Source organism: Panicum virgatum, chromosome 5K (assembly GCF_016808335.1).
Source record: "Panicum virgatum strain AP13 chromosome 5K, P.virgatum_v5, whole genome shotgun sequence".
In the NCBI taxonomy this organism is placed as follows: domain Eukaryota; kingdom Viridiplantae; phylum Streptophyta; class Magnoliopsida; order Poales; family Poaceae; genus Panicum; species Panicum virgatum.
In genome coordinates this window covers 56,665,350-56,688,189 of record NC_053140.1, presented here as the reverse complement: position 1 = coordinate 56,688,189, position 22,840 = coordinate 56,665,350, and the positions used below count along the sequence as shown (strand labels likewise).

The window sequence follows — 22,840 nt, the reverse complement described above, 5'->3', positions numbered from 1 at the left end:
GGGAACACTGCAGTCTGCATAGCCGTGCTAGGCTGCTAGCGGTTGGTGGGCCAGGCCCTGATCTGTCGTCTAGTCAGGTCCACGTGTTTGCTTTTTCTTTTCCATATTTGTTGATCGTTGACTGACTAGGTCTATTTTCTTTAGAAATTTGGTACTTATATTACCCCATTCGTCTCAGTATCATTTACTCACTCCGTTCCAAATTATAAGTCATTCCAATAATTTTGGAGAGTCAAACCATCTCAAAGTTTAATCAAAATTATGGAGAAAAATATAAAAATTATGATATCAAATAAGTGCACTATGAAAATATAGCTAATAAAGAATCTAATGATATTTAATTAGTATCATAAATTATATTATCTTATCATATAAATTTGGTCAAACTTGAAAAATTTTCACTCTCCAAGATTCTTGAAATTACTTATAATTTGAAATGGAGGGAGTAGAAAATTTGTGGACTGGGCTCGCCGTGCCGTTCTTGCTCCTCCACGTCGCCGGCCGAGATGGCAGCGCCGCTCCGGCTCCTTGCGCCATTGTGGGGAGCTCGGGCTTGCAGAGAGTAGTGTCGGATCCGGTGAGGAGCTCCATGGAGACGAATCCCGATGGCGTCTGCTCCTACACGAGCTGCGCGCCCATGGGATTTGCGCGCGGAGGAAGCGCGCCGGGTTCAGAGAGGAAGGAGAGTGAAAAGGAAAAAGAGATAGTGGAAAGGATGGATGTGAGACCGACAGGTGGTCCCCATGTGTCATAATAAAAGTAGGGGCTGAATAGTAGGGATTTTTGCTGAAGTTGATGGAAAAAAACACATCACCTTAAAGTTGGGGCAGTCCCTACTTAATAAAGTAGAGGCTATGGCTAGAAATGCTTAAAAAAAAGATTACGACAACAACCAGCACATTACCTAGATCCGGTTTTCACGGAGAGGCGGAAATGGCGACTCTGAGGCGATTCGGTGGCGGCGGCTCTGCCCTACCTCTGAGGGCGTGATCTCCTGGGTCTCGACGCTGGGAAGGAAGGGGGTGGGACTCGCCTTGGATCCGTTTTCACTCTGCGAAGCCGTAGCCGACGAGGCTAGAGGCGTCGTGAGAGATTGGGACTTCTGCTGGAAGGATCTTCTGTTGTTTCTGATTTGGTTACGGGATCGGTACGATATCTTCTGGTCTCTCCAAGGTATATCTACAGTATGCTCGGTTCGCGACTATGTTCTTTACTGCATTTGGCGACATCCTCGGCTAGGTTTCGTGTCTGCCGACTCGGTTTCTCCAGATCCAGCAGCCGTTCTTGCTGGTTCATCCGTTGTGGGGGTGAACTAGGGGAACCCGGTGAGGGATCTGCCCACCCGAAGCATCAGACGGGTCTAGCTGCGGCGGCTGATCGGAGTTCCTGTGTCATGGCGGAGGGAACTGCCGAGGTTCGCGTGGAGGAGGGGGCGTCAAAGGTGATGGAGGATGAAGCTGCGCTCAACCTGGCTGGGGGTAGCAACATCCCATCAGGCGGAGCATTAGTCACTATGGCGGCGGGTTCCAACCAAGACGCCGCAAAGGAGGAATTCGACTTTGATCCAGGGGATGTGGAAGGTACAGTGGAGCGCAAGTGGTTCGCCATGGCAAGGTACTATTCAGCTTAGCGCTCTAGGGGACTTTTTGCTGAGATGGGAGCGGCTTGGCTGTCGGAGAAGCCAATTCCTGTCAGACCACTAGATGATAATAGGTTTATTTTGGAATTTGAGGATGAGGAGATTTATAAGTTTGTGATCAATGGAGGTCCATGGAGGCATAAGGGGGATGCACTGATTGTGGTGCCATATGATGGGTTAACTCGTCCATCAGAGGTGGTAATTGATTCAATAGATCTGTGGCTGAGGTTCTATGATGTGCCCGTCTCCATGATGATGGTTGCTTTCGCTGGTGTTCTAGCTAGGAAGGTCAGTAATAAGGTTCTTTTTGTTGCTGGACCTGTCGAAGATTTTTTATGTGCCAAAGTGAACTATCCACTTGAAGAGGCATTGAAGCCAACTGTCGAGGTCAAGATCAAGGGCACGGGTTCCATGTTTTTTGAGGTTATGTATGAGAATGTGCCGTTTTTCTGCTTCAGATGTGGTAGAATGGGACATGGTAAGAAGTTTTGTCCTGAGGAGAATGGTATGCAATATGTGTTTAAAGGTGGGCAAATGGTGGAAAAATTTGGGGAGTGGATGCACTGTTCGCCACATAAAAAGGAGGTTGGGAAGAAGATTCAGGTCCCTGCAGCGCCGCCAAGGGTGGTACGCACTCTCAATTTCAGTGGTGATCAGCTGTTGAAGGTACAAGCGGCCTCAAGCGCTACCCATCAGGGGAGCAAGAGGAAAGATCGGGACCAAGAGGAGGGTGCAGCGGCTTCTGTAGGAAAGGATCAGATTAATACGCCACATAAGCTGCCACAGAATGTTAGCAATGCTCTCGCTGAAAGTGTCCAAAAACTAGGCATGGATGAGTATGGGAAGGAGGTTATTGTACAGCAGGAGAAGGATGGAAAAGAGAGGGTGTCAGGGCTGAACTCCTATGCGGGTTCTAGTAATATTGACGTGAGTAATGAAGGCGTAGGAAAGGGGTTGATGGATGATAAAGGGCAGGCTGCCAAGGGTGGCAAGTTGAAGCAAAAACCAGTGAAAAAGCCTGTTCTCCATGGCACGAGTCCAATCAAGGAGATTGGAAAGCAGAAGAAGGTCAATAAAAATTTGAAAGCTAGCATCCTGAATGCTTTTCCTGATCTTAAGCAAGATGGGCGCCTAGTGGAGATGCATGATGGGGCTGGTGCTGGAGCAGTTGTGGAGATGGACGGCAAGCGCAAGGAGGACGAGGTGGTGGCTCAGGCTGCAGGCGTGCCACACATACCAGATCCGACGGTGCATAATAACCTGACGGGCTCTCAGGAGGAGGCCCGTCAGGAGCAATGAATTGTTTAGTTTGGAACTGTAGGGGGCGGGGAACTCCCGGACAGTTCGTGAGCTTGATGCCTCTGTGCATCGTTATAACCCCAAGTTAGTGTTTTTGTCAAAAACTATGATTAGTGAAAGTAGGGTTAAGAATTTGAGGTAGAGGTTAGGTTTAAAAGGGTGTTTAGCAGTAGACAGTAATGGTAAGCGTGGTGGTTTAGCGCTTTTTTGGGATGAAAGCATCCAGGTGAATTTATTATCGATTAATGATCGTTACATCAATGTGTCTATCTGTGATGATCCTACTGCAGCTCCTTGGCGAGCAACCTTTTGTTTATGGGGAACCTCGTGTGGAGGATAGACATAAGCTTTGGGAAATTCTGCAGCAGCTTAAAACCCGCTGTTCGGATCCATGGGTAGTTATTGGAGATTTTAACGAAACTATGTGGCAATATGAACATTTTTCTGAAACTAAACTGGGGGAAAGACAAATGGCGGATTTTCGGGATGTTTTGGAGGATTGTGGGTTAAAGGATTTGGGTTTCTCAGGACTCCTGTGGACCTACGATAATAGAAAATCTGGTGATCGCAATGTTAAAGTTCGCCTTGATCGAGGAGTGGCTACGCAGAGTTGGACTAATCGCTTTTTTGATGCATCTGTTACTCATCTCACATCGCCTTGCTCGGACCATTGCCCTCTTTTGCTGCTTGTTGTGCAGGAACAAGGGGGCGGCTCGGGCGAACGACAAGTCTACTATGAGATTATGTGGGAGAGGGATGCTTCTTTAGGGGAGCGCGTGCAGCAAGCATGGAACAATGAGGAGACAAGGGGCGACTTGGGAGCAGTAAGCTTAGCCCTGAAAGGAGTACTCCAGGCGCTGAAGAATTGGAGCTCGATCCATTTCGGGTCTGTGCGCAAGGAGCTGGAAAGCCTCAGGACCCAGCTGGCGAACCAACAGGAAGCAGGTATGGATATTTCTGAAATTAGAGAAACTATTCGTAATATGAATGAGCTGTTATACAGGGAGGAGATGTTATGGTTGCAAAGATCAAGAGTTTCATGGTTGAAAGAGGGTGATCGAAACACAAAGTTTTTTCATCAGAGGGCAGCATGGAGGGCTAGGAAAAATAAGATACGAAAATTGAAACAATCGGATGGCACTTGGACATCAGACACAAGCTGTATGGTAGGTATGGTCAATAATTATTTTGCTGATCTATACACAAAAGACCCTGCTGTGTTCCACAGGAGGTTACACATTTGATGGACCAAAGCATCACGGAGGATATGAATGATGAATTATGAGGCTTTCTCTGAGGAGGAAATCAGTAATGCCCTTTTTCAGATTGGACCACTGAAAGCACCAGGCCCTGATGGGCTCCCTGCAAGGTTTTTTCAGTGAAGTTGGGGGCTACTTAAGGAGGATATTGTGCATGCTGTTAGAGTATTTTTTGAAGATGGGGTAATGCCGGATGGAGTGAATGATGCAGCAATCGTTCTAATTCCAAAAGTCCAACACCCAGAATCTCTAAAGGATTATCGGCCCATCAGTCTATGCAATGTCCTTTATAAAGTGGTATCCAAGTGTCTGGTGAACCGGCTTAGACCACTTTTGGACGATGTGATCTCAGAGAATCAGAGCGCTTTTATCCCAGGAAGGCTCATCACGGATAATGCACTGATAGCTTTTGAATGTATTCATGCCTTTCAGCAGGATAACTCAGTAAACAGTAAGTTTTGTGCAGTTAAATTGGATTTGGCCAAGGCCTACGAACGCGTGGATACAGTGGGTCATGGAATGTGTGACCACTGTCCGTTACAGAGTTCGCTTCAATGGTGTTTTGCTAAACACTGTAACACCCCGGTGTTAATTTTTACGCTAATATCGTGCTTAATCGCTAATTAAGGCTAATCACAATCATTAGCGCTAATCGAGTCGCATAGTAAACATCGTTTTAGCCGTGTTCGACCGCGTTTTTCTCCTTAATCCAAGCTCCGAATCAACTTTCACCCAAAACCAAAGTTGTAGATCATCTCGTCCTCTACAACTTCTATTTTGGCCAAATTTCAAGTGCCAATATGAAATTTGGAGATTTGGATGGTCAAAATCCGTTCAAAATCGTTGACCGTGGTCACTGTGCCGCGCGCCGCCCATACCGGCGACTGTGGCCGGCGGCGAGCTCCTCCACGCGTCAGCCATCGCGCCCGAACTCGCGTGGGCTCGAGCTTATCTCCTCCCGGCACCCAACTCTGTTTTCCCTTCCTCCTTCTCCTTCGTTCTCGAGCTCGTGCCGAGCCGAGCCCGAGCAACGCCGCCGCCGGCGTTCGTGCCGGCCAAACCTCGCTGCCCTTCTCGATTCCCCGCACCCCGACCCTCCAATACCCTGATTCCCCTCACCCCACACCTCCACAACTACTTCCCGAGCCCGATTTCACCGTTCCCCGGCCGGAATCGAGCCCGCCATCGCCAGCCGCCATTAATCCTATCCCGAGCTCCGCCCTCCTCTCGTCGACGTCCATCCTCCGCCCTTCCTCTAGCCGATTAAAGGTAGCCATGAGCTTCCCCATACCCTACTATATCTCCCCAACTGGTTTTTCCTTGAGCTTGTGCACTATCGTCGCCGGGAACGCGCGTCGCCGCCATGCACCGTCCTGCCGCCGCCGCTCGCCCGCCGCGGGGCTGCTCTGCGCGAGCCCGCGGGCCGCCGCTGCGAGCCCCGGGGCCGGCCAGCCGCCCTGGGCGTCGGGCTGCCTCGCCGCCCTGCCGGCGGGGAACGCCACCGCCGCCGCGTCCGCCCATGGCCACGGCCATGGCCATGGCGTGCGCGGGTGCAAGCAAGGGAGGGGCTGAGCTGGGTCTCCCACTGGCGGGTGGAGCCCAGTTGTCAGCCCGGTTTAGGGTTTTATTATTTGTTGAAGAAATGGCTGAAATCTTCCAAAATTCCTAGAAATTCGTAGAAAAATCCTAAAAATGCAAAACTAGTTGCATTAGTTCCATAATTTCATGCTCTAATTGATAGAACCATGAAATGGATAGTTTCATCACTTTTGCTAGATGGTTTTGATTGCACTTGTTTAATAGTAGTTGAGACCTAGAACACCTCCTTTCGGACTTAGAGTTGAGCCTGATCTGATCAATGCACTCTCCCGTCTTCCTTGATGGAGACACTTCAGGCTAAAGGAAGTTAAGGACTAAAATCTCATCTCAACACCACGCCATTTTGTTGAACCATAGTTGAGAATGTTGTTTTCCAGTTTTGGTCACGCTTTCTTTTAGAAGTATTGCATTGCATTGCATCATTTCTTGAGTTTCATGCATGGCATATTTTATTCGTGTAGACGCTGAAATCGAAGTTGCCTACGAGTTGATAGCCGAGCCGGTCCAGGAGCCTCCCGCAGGAGACCAGCAGTCAGGAGAAGTAGTTGAGCCAGCGCCAGAAGAAATCACTAACTCTGCTGACCTGCAAGGTAAGCCCCGGAGCATATCTCTTATTTTAAGTACTCCATGTTTTACTTAAAGTATTGTGCATTTACGTTCAAGGAGTTGATTGGAACCATAGATGCATAATCTTGGATACCCAGTGTCTTTACTAGTTCAGTTTATCGCTAGCACTGCTATGCTAAGTAAACCCGGTAGAAGACGGGTGATTTCCTGTCACCCGCAAGATATAGGGTTGCTACTTCAGTAAGAGAAGTGAGAAATAGTGCTGTAAGAATGATATTGGAGACCGGGCGGAGGGAAAGTGGAGCATGATTATGGAATAAAGGAAAATTGAGTCTCTGCCTGTGTCGATTGAGGACCGTACCGTTGCTGCTGACTAAGTTTGAATAGTACTAACCACATGCCGGAAGTAGGAGGTAGTCGAAACCGGTAAGCTAATTACCTAATTGCAACGGAATCTGACTCTCCATCTGCTACACTGGCGTGGTGCGAGGGCGGATGATGTAGTCGTCCATGGGTTCACCAGGTGTTCGCACGTGTGGGACTCATCATCCGAGTGTTTGCGGCCGCGCGTCAGATTTCGAGGTAATTATGGGAACAGTTGCTCGGTGTGACTCGACGGGGTTGCACTTGGCGTGTGAGTTAGGTCCACCTTGCAAGGTTGAATCGGATCGATTCGCCGTGACTCGCGGTTATGAGAACCTTGGTCACTTCGTCGCATCGTATTAAAGAAATGGAATGAGACTAGAATGGAAAGGTTGAGTTGTATATTACTAAAGATTAATATGATCAACCATGTATGCTCTAGAGAACTAGGCAAACCTAGTTTATAGCTGTCAACTCAATTGGAGCTAAAATATTGAAAGTAAGGATCCAGTACTAGTGGCTTTTCAGCAAAAGAACTACAGAGCCAAAAAGCCTTACATGTTTAGGAGTCGGCTAAGTATATACTAATAGTCGGATAAGCCTTGCTGAGTATTAGAATACTCATGCTTCTTGTTGTAATATATTTTAGTAGGATGTGTTCCGGAGGACTTCGAGGAGATCTGCGCCTCGTGGATCGGTCAACCACTTCCTCCGAGTTGGTCGGTCGAGTGCGTCCCGTTTTCTCCGTGAAGTTCGGGCAGGTGAGCCTCACATCAGTGGGCAAGATGTGAAGCTCGTCTTCTGTCGTCGACGTTATCTATCGTATTGTATTTTGAAGCTTGTTTTAAACTCTAAATTACTTTCCGCTGTGTTTGAACTCTGAGGTTTGAATTGTAAACCTGGTTTGTAAACACTTCTTGTAGATTAATTTGGTACTTCTATTATAAACTCGGGTTGTAAATGGCTTTGAACGGTTTTATTGCCGGTAATCATCTGTGCTCGTCTTTTGGCGAGAGTTCCTGTGTAATCGATCCTGGTTACAACAGACGTTCTGAATGTACTGGTTGAGTGTAGTAATTCTGGATTAAGTTTAAGTGTTAATTATAGCACTTGATTGGTATTATTTGGATTGTTCTGTGACAAACACCATCCAACCCACGCGTGGTTTGCGCCAAGGGATCCACTGACACCATACTTATTCCTGTTTGTGGCTGATGGTTTATCAAAACTTTTGCAGCAAGGTAACAGGGCAGGAGCAATACAAGGACTTAAAGTATGCCGCAATGCACCGGTTGTCTCCCATTTGCTGTTTGCTGATGACAGCCTTCTTTTCTTCATAGCCGAAGAAGAGCAGTCCCGAGCTGTGAAAGAGGCACTATCAAGATATTGCAAGGCAACTGGACAACTGATAAATTTTGATAAATGTTCTGTCCTGTTTAACAAGAACCAAGGTGATGCAAATATGAATGCAGTGAAAAATGAGCGGAGCATATGTAGAGATACTTTTGAAGCAAAATATCTGGGTTCGCCAACACCTGAAGGCAGACTGAAAGCAGACAGGTTCAGCCCAATTCAGGAGAGGTTGGCTAAGAGATGCAGCCCGTGGAACGAGAGATGTCTATCATCTGCAGGAAAAGAGGTTCTAATAAAATCGGTAGCCCAAGCTATACCGGTTTACATAATGAGTGTGTTCATGCTACCAGGAACAGTGCAAGCAGATCTTATGAGGTACATAAGGAGGTTTTGGTGGGGTGAATTGGGTGGCATGAGGAAAACTCATTGGATTGCTTGGGACAAGTTTACCAAGCCCAAAGGTCTTGGGGGACTCGGTTTTCGGGATTTAAAGGTTTTTAACCAGGCCCTTTTGGCTTGGCAGACCTGGCGCCTCATTGATCGTCCTACAAGCCTTTGTGCTCGGGTGTTAAAGGCAAAGTACTTTCCGAATGGCCAGTTGCTAGACACAACATTCCCGACTAACCAGTCCCCAACATGGAAAGCAATTGTTCATGGGTTGGAACTGGTCAAGAAAGGGGTAATTTGGAGAATTGGGTCTGGCGAGCAGATCAGGATATGGCGTGACCCATGGATCCCACGAGGGTTTTCGCTACGACCATTGGGCAAGAGACGACCTTGCAGACTGAAATGAATTTCACAGCTTGTTGACCGAGATAGGATGGCATGGAAAATGGATGTCATAAATGAATATTTTAGTCCATATGATGTTGATCATATTTTGGGTATACGACTGCCTCGATTCCCTGTGGCTGATTTTATTGGTTGGCATTATGAGAAAACTAGAGTGTTTTCGGTTAAAAGTGCTTATAGGCTTGCCATGGAGGAGCTGTGGATTTCAACAGGAAATTGGACATCATCATCTACGAATCAGAGTTGCAGACTGATCTGGAAACGCTACTGGAGTATTCCGGTTCCTCATAAAGTCCTGATCTTTGGGTGGAAAGTAATTAATAATGGGCTGGCTACCCAGGAAAGAAAGAGGAAGAGAAATATCGTCAGTACGGGCAGATATGAGATTTGTGGAGGCAAGGATGAATCGACAGCACATGCTCTTGTCAGATGTGATCATGCTCAAGCTCTGCGTGAAGCAATGCGGCAAGTGTGGGTGTTGCCGGATGAACAACAATACTGGCAAATTTCGCCGGAGAATTTGTTAACGATGATAGATGGGATGGATGTGGATGGAGCGGCAAGGGTACTGCTGCTGCTTTGGAGAACATGGCAAGTAAGGAATAATCTGACTCATGATACAGAGAAACTCTCCATTGAGGGATCAGCCAGGTTTCTTGTGAAATATTGGGCGGAGCTTTGTGACATTCAGCAGAAGGCAAGCACATTTGACGCAAAAGGTAAAAGACCTGTGTCTGACTCTTTGGTTGCAGGGAAGCAAGGGAGCAAACACAAGGAGCCATCCAAATGGCAGAAACCGGATGTGGGATGGGTCAAGATCAATGTCGATGGTGCCTATGATGCCAGCACCGGGGAAGGAGGAGTTGGGGTAGTGATACGTGATGATAAGATGGCCATCCAGCTAACAGCGTGGAAGTACATTAATAGAGCAGGAGATGCTGAGGAGGTTGAAGCCCTGGCGTGTGCGGAGGGGCTGAAGTTGGCACTTGACTGGTGCCCCACTCGGGTGGTACTAGCCACCGACTGTGTCACGTTGGTTCCCCTTTTGCAGAAACAAGGAGGATCACGCTCGCGGCTGAAGTTTATCGTAGATGAAGCAAAGTTAGCTGATGAAGGTCTATTGGAGTGGATAGTGATCCATACGAAAAGAGAGAGTAATTGGGTAGCACATGAGCTTGCTCAGCTGGCAAAGCGAACACGGCATTCGGCCGTCTGGCGATTCGCGGTTCCAGCTTGTGTCGAGCAGTATATTGCTCAGGATTGTACAAACGTTTCTGAGTAACACAATCTCTCTTTTCCTCGCAAAAAAAAAGACTTATATTTAAGATCGAAGGGTGTGTTTGCAATTATTGTTATTTCCAACACCCAAATCATGTAGCTAGATGATGATCGTTTTTCTTTAGAAACTTGTTGGAAGTTCCTTTTTTGGATGCGGTACGGTCATCATCCGGAGCTGACTTTCCATTGTGACTTGTAGGCCTCCCAAATTCCAATCATTGCCCTGCGCTGCGCAACAGGTTACAACAGGTACAATCAAGCTATTAATTCAGCACATGAATGGGCCCCAATATTATTCAGTCAAAGAAAACCTGAATATAGATAGGATCATGATAAGTAGCTTTACTGCAGTCTGCAGTTGATCGATCAAGCATCATTCATTCAACTTCCTTCTGCTTCAGCAATTGCATTCACACACCAATCCATGCATTCTAACGTGAATCACACATCACGGCGTCTCAAAACCAAAACGGCCATACAGAATGTTCATGCTGAACAGCGGCTTTCCCAAGCTCTCCCCCCTCGCCTTCTCATTTCCACAAATTGTTGGACGCCAAAGCAAAGCAGGTGAAGACCCACACACGCACACAAACAACGGTTTCGACGAGACGGCCGGCCGGATCATATGGCGACGTTCCAGACGGCCCCTTCGCCCTCGCCGCAGGCCTTGTGGATGTGCCGCATCCTGTCCACCGACTTGCAGACGCCGCTGCAGGACCAGTCGAAGGACGCCACGCACACGTTCCCGGCTCGCTTCTTCCACTCGCAATCTGCACGCCGATCGGACGAAAGAGGAGAGAATTGAAGAAGCCGCCGTTACAGCAAAATGATGATCTGGCTGCCAGCAGCTGATCGTTGCTGGGTGAGTTCAAGAATCAAGAAAGAGCTTGCTGGGAGATGACCTGGCGGCGTGGCGCAGCACATGCTCCGGTCGTCGACGTGCTCGACCTCGAGCCCGATCAGCCACGCGCCGAGCGAGACGTCCTCGTTGGCGAACCTGTGCAGGATCGGCCTGCAGATCGAGGAGCACGTCAGGCACGGAGGGCAAGGGAGAGCACGATGCAATGCAAGATTATGCATGGTTCGAGCTAGCTTACTGGTTGATGGAGATGTAGGCGGCGAGGTCCTTGGAGATGGCGTAGATCTGGCCGGTGGCGTGGCGGAAGTACTTGTTGCCCTCGTCCCCGAACTTCCAGTACTCTGGCTCGTGGTACTTCACTCCCCTGCAACAGAAACAAACAAATACAGGTCAAGTCAAACTCCACTGAGCCGGCCGTACTGATTAATGATCATGAGTAGTGCAAGTTGTTATTGTTTTCTAGTAAAAAGAAAAAAAACAGACGCATCTTCTTCTCTGATCCTAGCTAGTAGCTACACGGCAGGAGGTTCTGCTCACTTTTGAGAAAGAACAGGGCCGGACTTCATGCAGCCGACATACACCCTCGGCCGCGTCCTGTGCTTGGCCAGCCTGCTCGACAGCATCCCTGCAGTTCAATTCAATGCAAAAATTTGTCACGACGACTGCCCCCTGGACAAAATGAAAATTTTGCTAAAAAAAGAAGGCGCAGCGCGCGTATATACCGAGGTTGAGGTGGACGTCGTCGTCGACCTTGACGTAGAAGTCGGCGTCCCAGGTGGCGACGGCGGTGGTGAAGTAGATCCTGGTCTTGGAGGACAGCTCGTGGTAGCCCTCGGCGTGGTCCAGCCGCAGGAAGTCCCGGGTCTCCGCCTCCTCCGAGTCCAGCGCGCGGTCCAGCGCCCCGCCGCCCGGCGCGCCGCTGTGCCCGATCACGAACCGGATCACGATCCCCTTCTCCATCTCCAGCTTCCTCAGCTTCTCCCCTGCGCCGCCGCCGTCACGTCGTGGCTCGTGTCAGGCTGACAGGCTTGGTCTGCTGGTGGTCAGGACATGGTGCATGCGTACTACATACCTCTGGGGACCCAGGTGTCGCGGAGCGAGTCGCGCCGCTTCCTGCTGGTGAAGGCCGTGTTGATGCCGATCACGACGAAGGCCTTCTGGGGCGGCTTGGATGCCACGGCCGTGCCGCCGCCGTCGCCGCTCCTCGCGCGCTCCACGGCGAGCTCCATCTCCAGGGTGGACACCGCCTTGTCCAGCGACCTGCGCAGTTCACAAATGCACCCAAGTATGATCCACCGTTGCATGAGTTTTTTTTATGTGTACACGTATGTGCTTGATGGCACGTCAAACAGTTGCAGTGTTCGATTATTCGAGGCGGGGATCGAATGCTTACTCGATTGCTTGGTGAGTCCTCGACACCTCGTTCAGGAGATCCTTGGGGTGGTTCTCTCCTAGTTTCTGACCAGAGAATCAGAGTTCGATCACATGCAAAGGTTGCCGATCAGAACATGGAAAGAACGAGTAACCATGCAACGCCCGGTGACAGCACACACTCACACGCTTGTTGCCGCCGCAGCCCCCAGACACACGAACGCCCTCCTTGGCGGCGCCGCCGTCCCCGCTCGCGTCCGCCGGCATCAGCGCCACCCTACCGCTGAGCAGCAGCCCCGCGACGAAGCTAGCGACGCACAGCGCCGCGATGGCCTTCCTCGACAGCGGCGCCCTCGCCCGCAGCGCCTTGGTCTTCTCCAGCTGCGGCTGCCGCTCCGTCAGCGCCTGCTCCAAATTCCAACCAGCATACGGTGAAAAAAAAGAAGGCATCACGTCATTGGAGCCGCCGCAGAAACCTCTCGGACTCGCTCATCGACCTCGTCGACGGCGACATTGTGCGGCGGCGTACGCACCATCACTGCAGCAGGAGGCAGGCGACCTCCGCTCGAGATCGCGTAGCAGATAGGCCGCTACCAGGTGGCTCGGACGACGCCTGGATGGAGGCCAGGAGGATTTATGGGCCGGGGCGCGAGCAATGCGCCGGCTATCTGCCCGGGCCGCCTGCGCCGCGCGAGGGTTCGGTTCGGGGAGCCGTTTCGTGTGAGGCGTCTCGAGACGCTCGCCCACGCCGACCGTGTGAGGGATCGCGGCGCGGGAGCGCAGGGAACCGTCGATCTCAGGCGGGGAGACGGGACGGGCCAATCATGAGCTGAGCTGGGCTGGCTGGAAAGGGGCGCGGAAATGGGAGGGAAACGGATGCGCTTTTCAGTTGTTTTTGCAGTTGTGTAGCTCGCTCAATCTTTCGGCTGGTAATTCAGGTCTAAACAAGCAAAGCCAGCTGATGGCAGTTTACTGATTTCACGCGAAGTTTCACTGAACTGAAGCCATTGCACTTGATTCGCCTACAAGTAAATGACGTAAGTAGTAGGCAAGGCGCTGCTGTGCCGAGCCAATCAGCCAAAGTTATGTTTACAGATATGAAACGCGTGGCAGAATTTGCCATCATATCCTACATTGAACAAGCCCGTTTGCAACTAACATCTAGTGATGAGGATTAGCGAATTAATTAGTGTATTCCTGGTAAGATAGTACTCCCTCCGTTCCAAATTATAAGTCATTCCAAGAATCTTGGAGAGTCAAACCTCTCAAAGTTTGACCAAAATTATAGAAAGAAATATAAAATTTATAACATCAAATAAGTGCACTATGAAAATATAGCTAACAAAGAATCTAATAATACTTAATTGGTATCATAAATATTATTATCTTGTCATATAAATTTGATCAAACTTGAAAAACGTTGACTCTCCAAAATTCTTGGAATGACTTATAATTTGGAACGGATGGAGTAGTTACGACTCGACAACCATAGGCTTCAACATTGCGTAACACTAAAATACAAGCCGTGCCTTGACGCTCATACACGCTTTGTCACGACAGGAAAAAGGATCCATGCGATGACTAAACAAAACTCGAGCATCAACTTCAATTACCGATCCCCAGTACCTCAGCACCTCGCAATTTTTCACTCAACCATATGCGAGTGCCCATATATATACTTCTCATCAATGGAGGAAGAATCAAACATACAAATATCCAGTAATGTGACTTGCCACTAGATTCATGCCTTCAGCATATACTTCTCTTGTTGAAAGATTCCATTGTCAGGTTAGCAGTAAAGGCTGGTATGGAGTTCATCCTCCTTATGAAAACGTCGACCTGAAAAGTATGGTACTATGGTTAGATCTTCTGCGGCGGTAAATTCCAGTTTCAACTCTCAATACAAATCTAAAACAGTCATGGACCTTGCTGTTCTAACATTTTTTTTCTCAAACACACAGGAGGGCTGCATATCAATATATTAAGAAGAAATGGGTAGGGGAACTCCTAAAAGAAGTGGCGCTAGAGCGAGGAGGTAAGAAACCCCTCGAACCCCAGCAAAAGACCACTGCAGAAGGTCATCATCTATGGCAGAAAGGACCTTAGGCAAACTAGGAGAAATCCTGTCAAACACGCAGCGATTACAATGGTTCCAAATAGACCAGGCCCCTAGGATGATGAGAGTTTAACCCTATTTGGACCATCCCCTGAACTCTTCCAACTGATCCTGACCACCAATCATCAAACGATAAGTTATCCGGCCCTTGCTGTTCTAACAATGCCAATTATAAGTGTATGGAGTGGTGGTTAGGTCAAATCCTTAACAAATCTATTTATCTCAAAACTGCTTATGGGAAAACCCCAATATTAGAAATATTAGGGTTCCTGTACTCAACAAACCAATTAGACATTTAACTCGAGTGCAACGCTCAATACTTTAAAGCAAATGCAAACTTATCGATCACCTAAATTAGTCTATGGCAGCCCAATTCAAGTATCAGAACTTCAGAACCTAGAAGAAGCTGTATTTTGACTTCCAATTCAAACACATGCAAACTCAAGAATCAAACTCCGAAAAAAAAACAAAATATATAGTTCTAAGGTCAATTCAGGACTTTGAACCACTAGGATGCACGAATGATTGCTAGTAAAATGAAGTAAATTAGCTTAATACCTGCTGAGCGATTTCTTGTTGAGACGTGTAGTCGTTGACCTGTATTTATAAGTAACATCAAATATGTTCCATCAAAATATATGAAAGACCACTTCAATAGTGTGATAGTATTACCACAATATTAGTGCTTCCTGATTCATAGTCAAACTCAAGCTTTTCATCATCAGTTTGGGCATAAACTGATTGCAGAATAAAGCGTGTTACAGGGATCCCATTTGACTGCTGCTGATCGTTCATCACTATCTAAAACCATGAAACACAGAAAGGTTAGGCCAAGTTACCATTTATGTTTGAACAACTGGATAGCGCTAGAAGAATGTAAGAGGATATTTTAGAAAAATATATATAGTGGCAGAAAAATATTGAACATGAATATATGATCACTGAAACATCACATATGCAAAACATAGAGGGAGGTAGATTAGCAAAAGGCAAACCTCATTTGATGTCTGTTACATTATCATTACCTTGTAACCGAAAAGTGAGCAGCAGGCTTTCCGGAAGACCGAGATCCTCTCTGCAAACACTGCCTTGTATCTGTTTTGAACGAAGTATAACATTATATCCAACAAAATGTGCAGAAAATCTAGAAGATAAATAGTAAGTTACATACCTCTCTTCGCGTTTTTCAAGTGTGGCAATTTGATTCTTAAGTTGTGCTAACTTTTCAGCAATATTTGCATCTACCACGGTCCCAGCATCTGCATGTCAATGTTCTATTTATACGTGCACCCCAAGAAAACTAACAAGTAATTGACCATAAAAGTTACAAACTATTCAAATATTGTACAAATGTACAGATTCAACTACTCCAAAAACAAACCATGAATCAAATATATTTTAGGAGTAGCCAGAAGAACTCATGAAAGAAACTGTATACTAGTCATTGCATATGACAATAAGTGAAAATAGAAATCCATAGGACGTAGCTCTTTAGCAACATCATCCAAATCATGAACAGTAGAAATGATGAGGCTGCATACCAGTTTGTCCTTTCAGTTCTTCGACTGCTTGCAGCCTCTCTTTTGTTTTCTTTAGTTCAGCTTGTAGCGCTTCTATTGTCTGCTTGGCTTCATTGTCAACTGCAAGAGTATTTACCATGCGCAATACTTTTGTGCTCGAGGCAGAGTAATCTCCATGACCTAACTGTCAAATATGACAAGAGCTTTCAAGCTAGCAGAAGCATGGCACACAGAAGAGAATGTTGCAAGTTAAATTAGTATTCTTCACATTTACATATCAAAATAATTGCATGGCCAGTTATCTATATTTTTAAAGATGCCACATCTATTTATGTGCTGACTTTCACAAGATAACACCACTAAAACAACACATAATCTTGAAATATCAATGGAACAGACATCTACAGGATAAAACCACCCATCAAAGTTTCATTACAAGCTGAACGGCACATCACTTTTTAGCTCTCCTGCTTCAGTTCATAAACCGGGCAGCAGAAACTCCCATACTTCGTGGTTCAGGCATGTTCTCTATAATTCTATATGATAAGAAAGATGGGACATGCTCACCAAGTCATTGTACCAGCAGGAAGAAGGCATGGGTATACCAGCCCTAAGTGCAAAGAGTAAAAGTCAAGGAAAGGAAAATTTTATACAGCCACATTGCAACTGGCATAGCAGAACAAGTGTGTTCTTGAGTCAAGCAACCAGCAGAATGGCTTTGTTGTAACATGGTTGTGTGAAAAAGTCATATGTGAAGCAAATTCCTTATTTTAAATTGGTCAGAAAAACTGGCATAACAAATACTGTTTATTATCTCCATTTTTTCCTTAAGTATGTGCATGTGTGCCAGGAATCCATCAGAAATACTTTGTTGTGACTGCGAAAACGTTGTACATGAAGCAAATTCCTTATTTAAAATTTGCCAGACAATAACATATAACAGTCATTCCCTCTTAATGACCTCTACAATGACTCACCCTTCCCTTGTACTGGAGGGAGCTTCTTTTTTTGAACCTGGAAACACAGCGAGGGAGGCCCCCACTGTGAAATTTTATTTTTAAAAAATAATGTCTAACTACTGGAGGGAGCTACTCGTACTGTTCCGCATTTAAAAAGTTACCCCAGCGCCAAAATCCAATTCTGTGGCTTCTGAGATGTTTAAACAGTATATCCCATTTTCTTTTCAGAACTACAATGAGGCATACGTGAGGTTGTCCATTTTTTTTAAACTATAGCAAACAACAGATTAGGAACATCAAGGCACCAATTTAAGGGGTGATTTCAAATATCCTTACCTTGGACTCTAGTAAAGCCACCTGAGAGCGTAGTTGATCTCCCTCTCGCTCCAAAGACTTCACTTTCCTTGCTTCAAGGCTTAATCTTTCATTCATTATACTGAGTTCAGCGTCTTTATGACTAATCAGCTCTTTCTGCTCGTGCATAGTGCTCTCTAGCTCTCTTATCATTTTTTCCATTCCAGATTGATCTGACTCCATAGCATGTTCCTTTCTCAACTTGTCTCTTTCTTCACTGATCGCAGCAAGCTGACACACAAGAAACAGGCCAGAAAGAGCAGAAGTCTAAGTGTATATTTTTGGCATATGAAAGAATGGACTTTCAAACCACATGTAAACTCCAGGTAAATAGGGATAAAAACAGAAAATTGACAATTATTAGTATAGCATATAGCAACAATATGGTACCATAAGCTCAAGCCGCTTGACCTCCTTGGCAGCACTTTCAGCCCTCTCTTTAGCAAGGGTGGCTTCACCTTCTGCACGTTGCTTGCTGAGATCAGAAAATTCCAGCGCAACCTCTAGTTCTTTCAACCGTGATGTTACTTCACCAACTTTATTCAAATTTATCAATGCTTGCCTGTTATCATTCAGATGACCACATAAATTTTACATGACGAAAATACAACAACGAGTGACGAAGCTAAAATAATAGCCTTTCGTGCAAGCTTTATGCAAAACAAACCTATATATTATGGTTCCTAAGTTACAACATGCACTATATGTTGATATGTGTTTTACATAAGAAGACAATATACTACTCTGGATAGATTAAATGGAAATGAAATTATCAAAGATAAATAGGGTATACACACTTTTGCAGATCTGCAAACTTTTGAGGTATGTCGGCATAAGAAGACACATCAGGTATGTTGCTGAGCAGCTCTGTACAAGATGCTAATTCAACCTCCAACTTATGTGCTTTGGCTTCAATTTCCTGCAGCTTTGATAATTCCTGCTCTGCTCTTTCCCTGCGCCCCTGCTCCTCCAATAGTTTTTCTTTCAGCAGCTCAACATTTGTGTGGGAAGATTTTAACCTTCTAGCTTCATGTACTTCCTTTTCCTACACATATATAATCATATGGGTTCAAGTGTTACTGGTTTTAGGAACTTGCATAGTGAGTTAAAATTGAGGGATAGGAATCAATAAAAAAAAATAAGAAAGCACAACCTCATCATGCGAAACTGGTACAATATTCTGTAACAAAATTTAAGAAAACACTGCATTCTGTAACAAACTGAGAGTGCTTTGATAAATATAAGTATGCACTTGCTGAGTTTTTTCTTATTTCAGCATGATAACTTTGAGAACATCTGCTGTCCTATCTATCAGTTCCCTTTGCACTTCGGATGTTTTCTTTGTCTCGCCAACCAGGTTTTATGCTTAATGCGAAGACTTCAACATTGGATGATTTAACTAGCGGCATCTGTTACCCCTTGAGGCAGTACGGTATTTACATTTTGTATTGAATGGAAAAATTAGAAATAACAGATAGGAAGAAAAACGTGACCAAGCTGTGCTAATATAGAACTTCCAACGTATAGGTAACATATTTGGACTCCCCTGCAGCTTCGAGAACCAATAGGACAATAAACATCCTCCCTTGAGATAAACATATATCATGGATCAAGTATGGTGATATAACGTATTGGAATAACAATGATAACCTGACAACTTATCTTCCAGCCAGAAATTACTGGATTTCTAGCCAATATATATTGATAGAAGCATTTCACAAACTTTCATAAAATATCTACATGGCATAGACCATCTACCATCAAGGAGATATAAATTTGATAAATGCTTACATAATTCCGGAGCTCCTCTTGCAAAAGCTTGATCAACTTCTGGTCATCTGTTGGGGCATGTTGATCAGGCAAAGCACTGGAATTCAATAGCTTGAGCTCCATTTCATTCTTTTCACGAAGACACTGACCAAGACCATATAAAATAAAAATTAGTGTCTGGAACCAAATTGATGAACCAATAGATTTGAGTCAGTAAGTGTGGAAATTATGGTGAGGGCCCCATTTTCAGAAGGGCCAAGAATGAGAAATGCGACTATGCAACAGACAATAGAATCGTGTAAATCAGATCAATACTGACCTCATCAAGTTGCTTTTTCAACTCCACCAACTGCTCATTTAACAACTTTGCTTCACCCTCGTAGTTTTCTGCCCTGAGTCTTGTTTTCTCAAGCTATCCCAAAGGTTTAAAATAGATAAGTCAACAAGCAACCACAGATGGATATTTGAAAGGGTCTAACAATATGAACCTCAGCATTAAGTTTGGAAGCAGATAAGGTTAGTTCTTCTTTCATATATGAAAGTTCCTTCTTAAGGGTTTTCTTCTCCCTTTCTGAACTTTCAGATGATCGCTGCAAATTCCCTTCTAAGTCTTTTATCAATTCCTTTGCCGATGATGCTGATGATTCTGCGCTGATCCTAGAATCAGTCTCTTTATTGAGTTGTACCTGCAATACCATGAAGTGTGCCACTATTCATGCCCATTGATAAAATAAAGATATGATAGGACATGAAGTGTAGATCAAATGTGGTCATAAACACCGATTCATAGATTTGTCATAAATTGCTACAATGGCATTCCGTAACAGAACACCCGTATCCGTGACCCCCGCCCCACCCAATGAAGGGAGAAAAAACACTGACAGAAAACAACCCCGAGTAAACAGGAAAAGGAAGCATGATGATGATTGTATCAACTCAGTGCGGTGTCAATGCTACATATGATGCAATGGTAAATATAAAACCAAACAGGCCAATACTGCACTGAAGTTCCTTACAAGAAACGCAGGAGTGCAACAAATGAAAAGATTCATATAATGAGTCAGAGATTGATATATCCCCCCAAAAATATGCCAAAGGGTAAGAAGATTTATACCTCAAGTTCATTTATTTTTTTTACTTGATTGTGATACCGCTCCTGATAGTCAGCCAACTCCTTTAGTAGCCGTTCCTGTAATGCACTCTCCCGCCCTTTTGTTGCTGCCAGTTCTTGCTCCACATAGTTCAGCTTATCGAGGAACTGGATCCTTTCATCCTCTGCAGCAGTAAGTTATAGTTTGTTTATTCCGTTTGTAAGTATATGATTCGGTGGCATGTAACAAAATAATGCTACCATCTGAATCCAGGTTGTTTAGAACAAAAGGGAACATCAACTGTTACTCTATTAGTTTTCCCCGGTTCATATGTCTCGCGAGTGAGGAACAGCTAAATGAAATGAAATTAACCATGCTCACCCAGTACGCTTAAGAAAACAACTAATGATGAAATCACAGTAAACCAAAGCGTACCACTCTTGGATAATTGCTCCTCCGAAGCATCAATTTTTGCCTGATACTCCTGAACTTGCTTCTCTGCAGTGTCCAATGCCACCATGAACTCTGATTTCACCTTTCAGATCATTATGTGAACCGACTTTAATGACATATTTGGTAGTATCAGGGCGGCAGAAGGCAGCCCGCAAACGCTGTAACGAAATGCTCCCCAGGTCCAATGAGCAAAACCATGGCAGTACAAGGGTCGAAGCGATCTCACCATCTGGCGGCAGTGATACGTGCAGACCAGGTCGTCGAACGGAGCCCCGGGGGCACCCGCGGGCACGAGGGCGGTGGGGCGGTCGTAGAGAACCAAGCGGCGGTCGGAAACTGGACTCCGGCCGGCCGCGCTCGCGCCGCCGCCGGACATGACAGCGACGAGGTCAGCATCGGCGTCGGCTTCGGAGTCCACGCGGCGCTTCCGCTGTGGTGGCGTGCGGAGAATCATCTCGCCGCCTTCGCAGTGGTTCTCGCCTCCTCCCCGGGGTTCTGGAAGCTTCGTTCCTAGGGTTCTGGACTGGAGCCGAGGGGGGCGATAGGAGTGGGGGAGCGGGGGATGGAGGCGGCGTTAGGGAAGGAGGAGGACGAGCGATTCGATTTGAAAATCCGGTGGTGGTAAACTGCTGGAAATTTGGTGGGCTTCAGCTAAAAGGGGAAATGTTTGGAAGACGCGCGTGCGAAACCATTGTCGCGCGCGCACAATGACAACTTGACTAATAATCCACTTTTAAGTCCTGGTGTTTATGAAAATGGTGTTTATGTAAAAGAGGCTCTTTGGTTTTATTATTACAAAAGTTTACAAAACCAAGATCTATTTGGATGCAACAAAATCTCTAGTAGGTCGAAATCTACGGTATTATTTTTCTCAAATAGAAACTCAGCTTGGATTTTTTTTTTCCTCTAAGGCATGTGTTTGCGTGGCTGACGATCTTTAAGTTTTCTTCCAATCGTTGGGTAATTTTAGTGCTCATATCTCATAAATCACCATTGTTTCTTAGGACAGACAGGCTGATGTCGAACCATATCATTATCATTATAAAGAGGTGAATGCGGTGAGTAAAATTCAAAGCAGGTTATAAATCACAATATTGCTGTAATAATATAGGAACATCTTGACTAACCTCATCGTGCTAAGGTCACGTTTCGAATGGCGAATTTTAACAAATTCTACAAGTTATGAAACCATTTAATTTAAGAATATTTACCTTCCTACAAAAGATTCTTGCTGTTGCATCCACCATCGCACTGACGACTTGTCTGAGTGGGATTCTCTTGTTTCAAGCTGTTATTCTCTCATAGCGGCTGCGATGGTGTTGCTCTTCACCGCCTCCGTCACCAACTGTTTCAAGCTTCTTTTATATTTTTGAAATCCACAATTCCAAATCCTACCAGAAATGGAGAATGCGAGGATGGATCTCGCCGGAGTTAAAAGAATATGATGGGATTGAATGTATGGAAATAAAAAAAATGTTGAGAGATAATAAAATGCTCGGGCATCCAAGCAGTTCCGGAGCTAATACAATTTCCATACAAATCAAATCTTTAGATGTCCGTTTGACTGTATTTGTGTGTACTGCACACCCTAAAAAGATTTATTAGAAATTATATAGTTTCCAAATTCCATTTAGTACCAAATTCATGATCGGAATATCTTGCTCATTTTATTAATACCTAGTTTATTCCATTTGACTGCAATATGAGGATGTATCTCGCCGGAGTTAAAAGTTAATTGGATCTGTACCATTACAATTTTTTGAGTTCACAAATTTGTCATTATAATTCGTCTATTTGGAATCGTGTCATTACAATTTTACATCTCACTGAAACACACCACTACTTACCCCCTTAGATGTGTTTCTTTAAAAAAATGGATAAAATACATTCGATCTTCTTCTTCCTTTCATCCCCTCTCCTTCCTCTCTCTCCTTCATTAGGCAGGCGAGCACCTCACCACACTTGCGGCAATGGCGCTCGCAGTTGTAGTTCATCTCGCGGCTAAGACGGGAGCTTCGGCGCGGGTCCTCGTAGGGGAGGAGGTCAACCTCCGAGGCGGCGCATGGCGGCACTGGAGCGAGCAATGGAGAGCGAGTCCCTGCCCCGCGGCGCCGCATGAAGACGAGCGCGAGGAAGACAACCACAGCGAGGAGGAAGACCACCCACATCGAGGAACGACCACTGCCAACAACCGGAGA

General features: G+C 45.8%; 3 protein-coding genes across 3 annotated transcripts; 1 reads left to right on the top strand and 2 right to left on the bottom strand.

Moving 5' to 3' along the window:
* Positions 1 to 1,620: 1,620 nt before the first annotated feature.
* On the top strand, positions 1,621 to 4,668 carry LOC120708853. Its single transcript, XM_039994275.1, has 2 exons — positions 1,621 to 3,883; positions 3,942 to 4,668. The coding sequence occupies exon 1, from the start codon at positions 1,655 to 1,657 to the stop codon at positions 2,936 to 2,938; it is 1,284 nt and encodes a 427-aa protein (XP_039850209.1). The 5' UTR covers positions 1,621 to 1,654; the 3' UTR covers positions 2,939 to 3,883; positions 3,942 to 4,668.
* A 5,839-nt stretch (positions 4,669 to 10,507) lies between these two features.
* On the bottom strand, positions 10,508 to 12,844 carry LOC120708851 (probable beta-1,3-galactosyltransferase 8). Its single transcript, XM_039994272.1, has 8 exons — positions 12,566 to 12,844; positions 12,402 to 12,466; positions 12,081 to 12,268; positions 11,731 to 11,991; positions 11,546 to 11,633; positions 11,247 to 11,372; positions 11,052 to 11,161; positions 10,508 to 10,919 (listed from the first exon to the last, which is right to left on the bottom strand). The coding sequence occupies exons 1-8, from the start codon at positions 12,827 to 12,829 to the stop codon at positions 10,771 to 10,773; spliced, it is 1,251 nt and encodes a 416-aa protein (XP_039850206.1). The 5' UTR covers positions 12,830 to 12,844; the 3' UTR covers positions 10,508 to 10,770.
* Positions 12,845 to 13,851: 1,007 nt separating this feature from the next.
* Positions 13,852 to 21,275, bottom strand: LOC120708850 (mitotic spindle checkpoint protein MAD1-like). The gene is made up of 15 exons (XM_039994271.1): positions 20,869 to 21,275; positions 20,625 to 20,724; positions 20,213 to 20,373; positions 19,587 to 19,784; positions 19,418 to 19,510; positions 19,120 to 19,242; positions 18,126 to 18,373; positions 17,719 to 17,890; positions 17,311 to 17,559; positions 16,037 to 16,199; positions 15,667 to 15,754; positions 15,521 to 15,590; positions 15,168 to 15,296; positions 15,054 to 15,092; positions 13,852 to 14,218 (listed from the first exon to the last, which is right to left on the bottom strand). The coding sequence occupies exons 1-15, from the start codon at positions 21,094 to 21,096 to the stop codon at positions 14,129 to 14,131; spliced, it is 2,151 nt and encodes a 716-aa protein (XP_039850205.1). The 5' UTR covers positions 21,097 to 21,275; the 3' UTR covers positions 13,852 to 14,128.
* Positions 21,276 to 22,840: the final 1,565 nt, after the last annotated feature.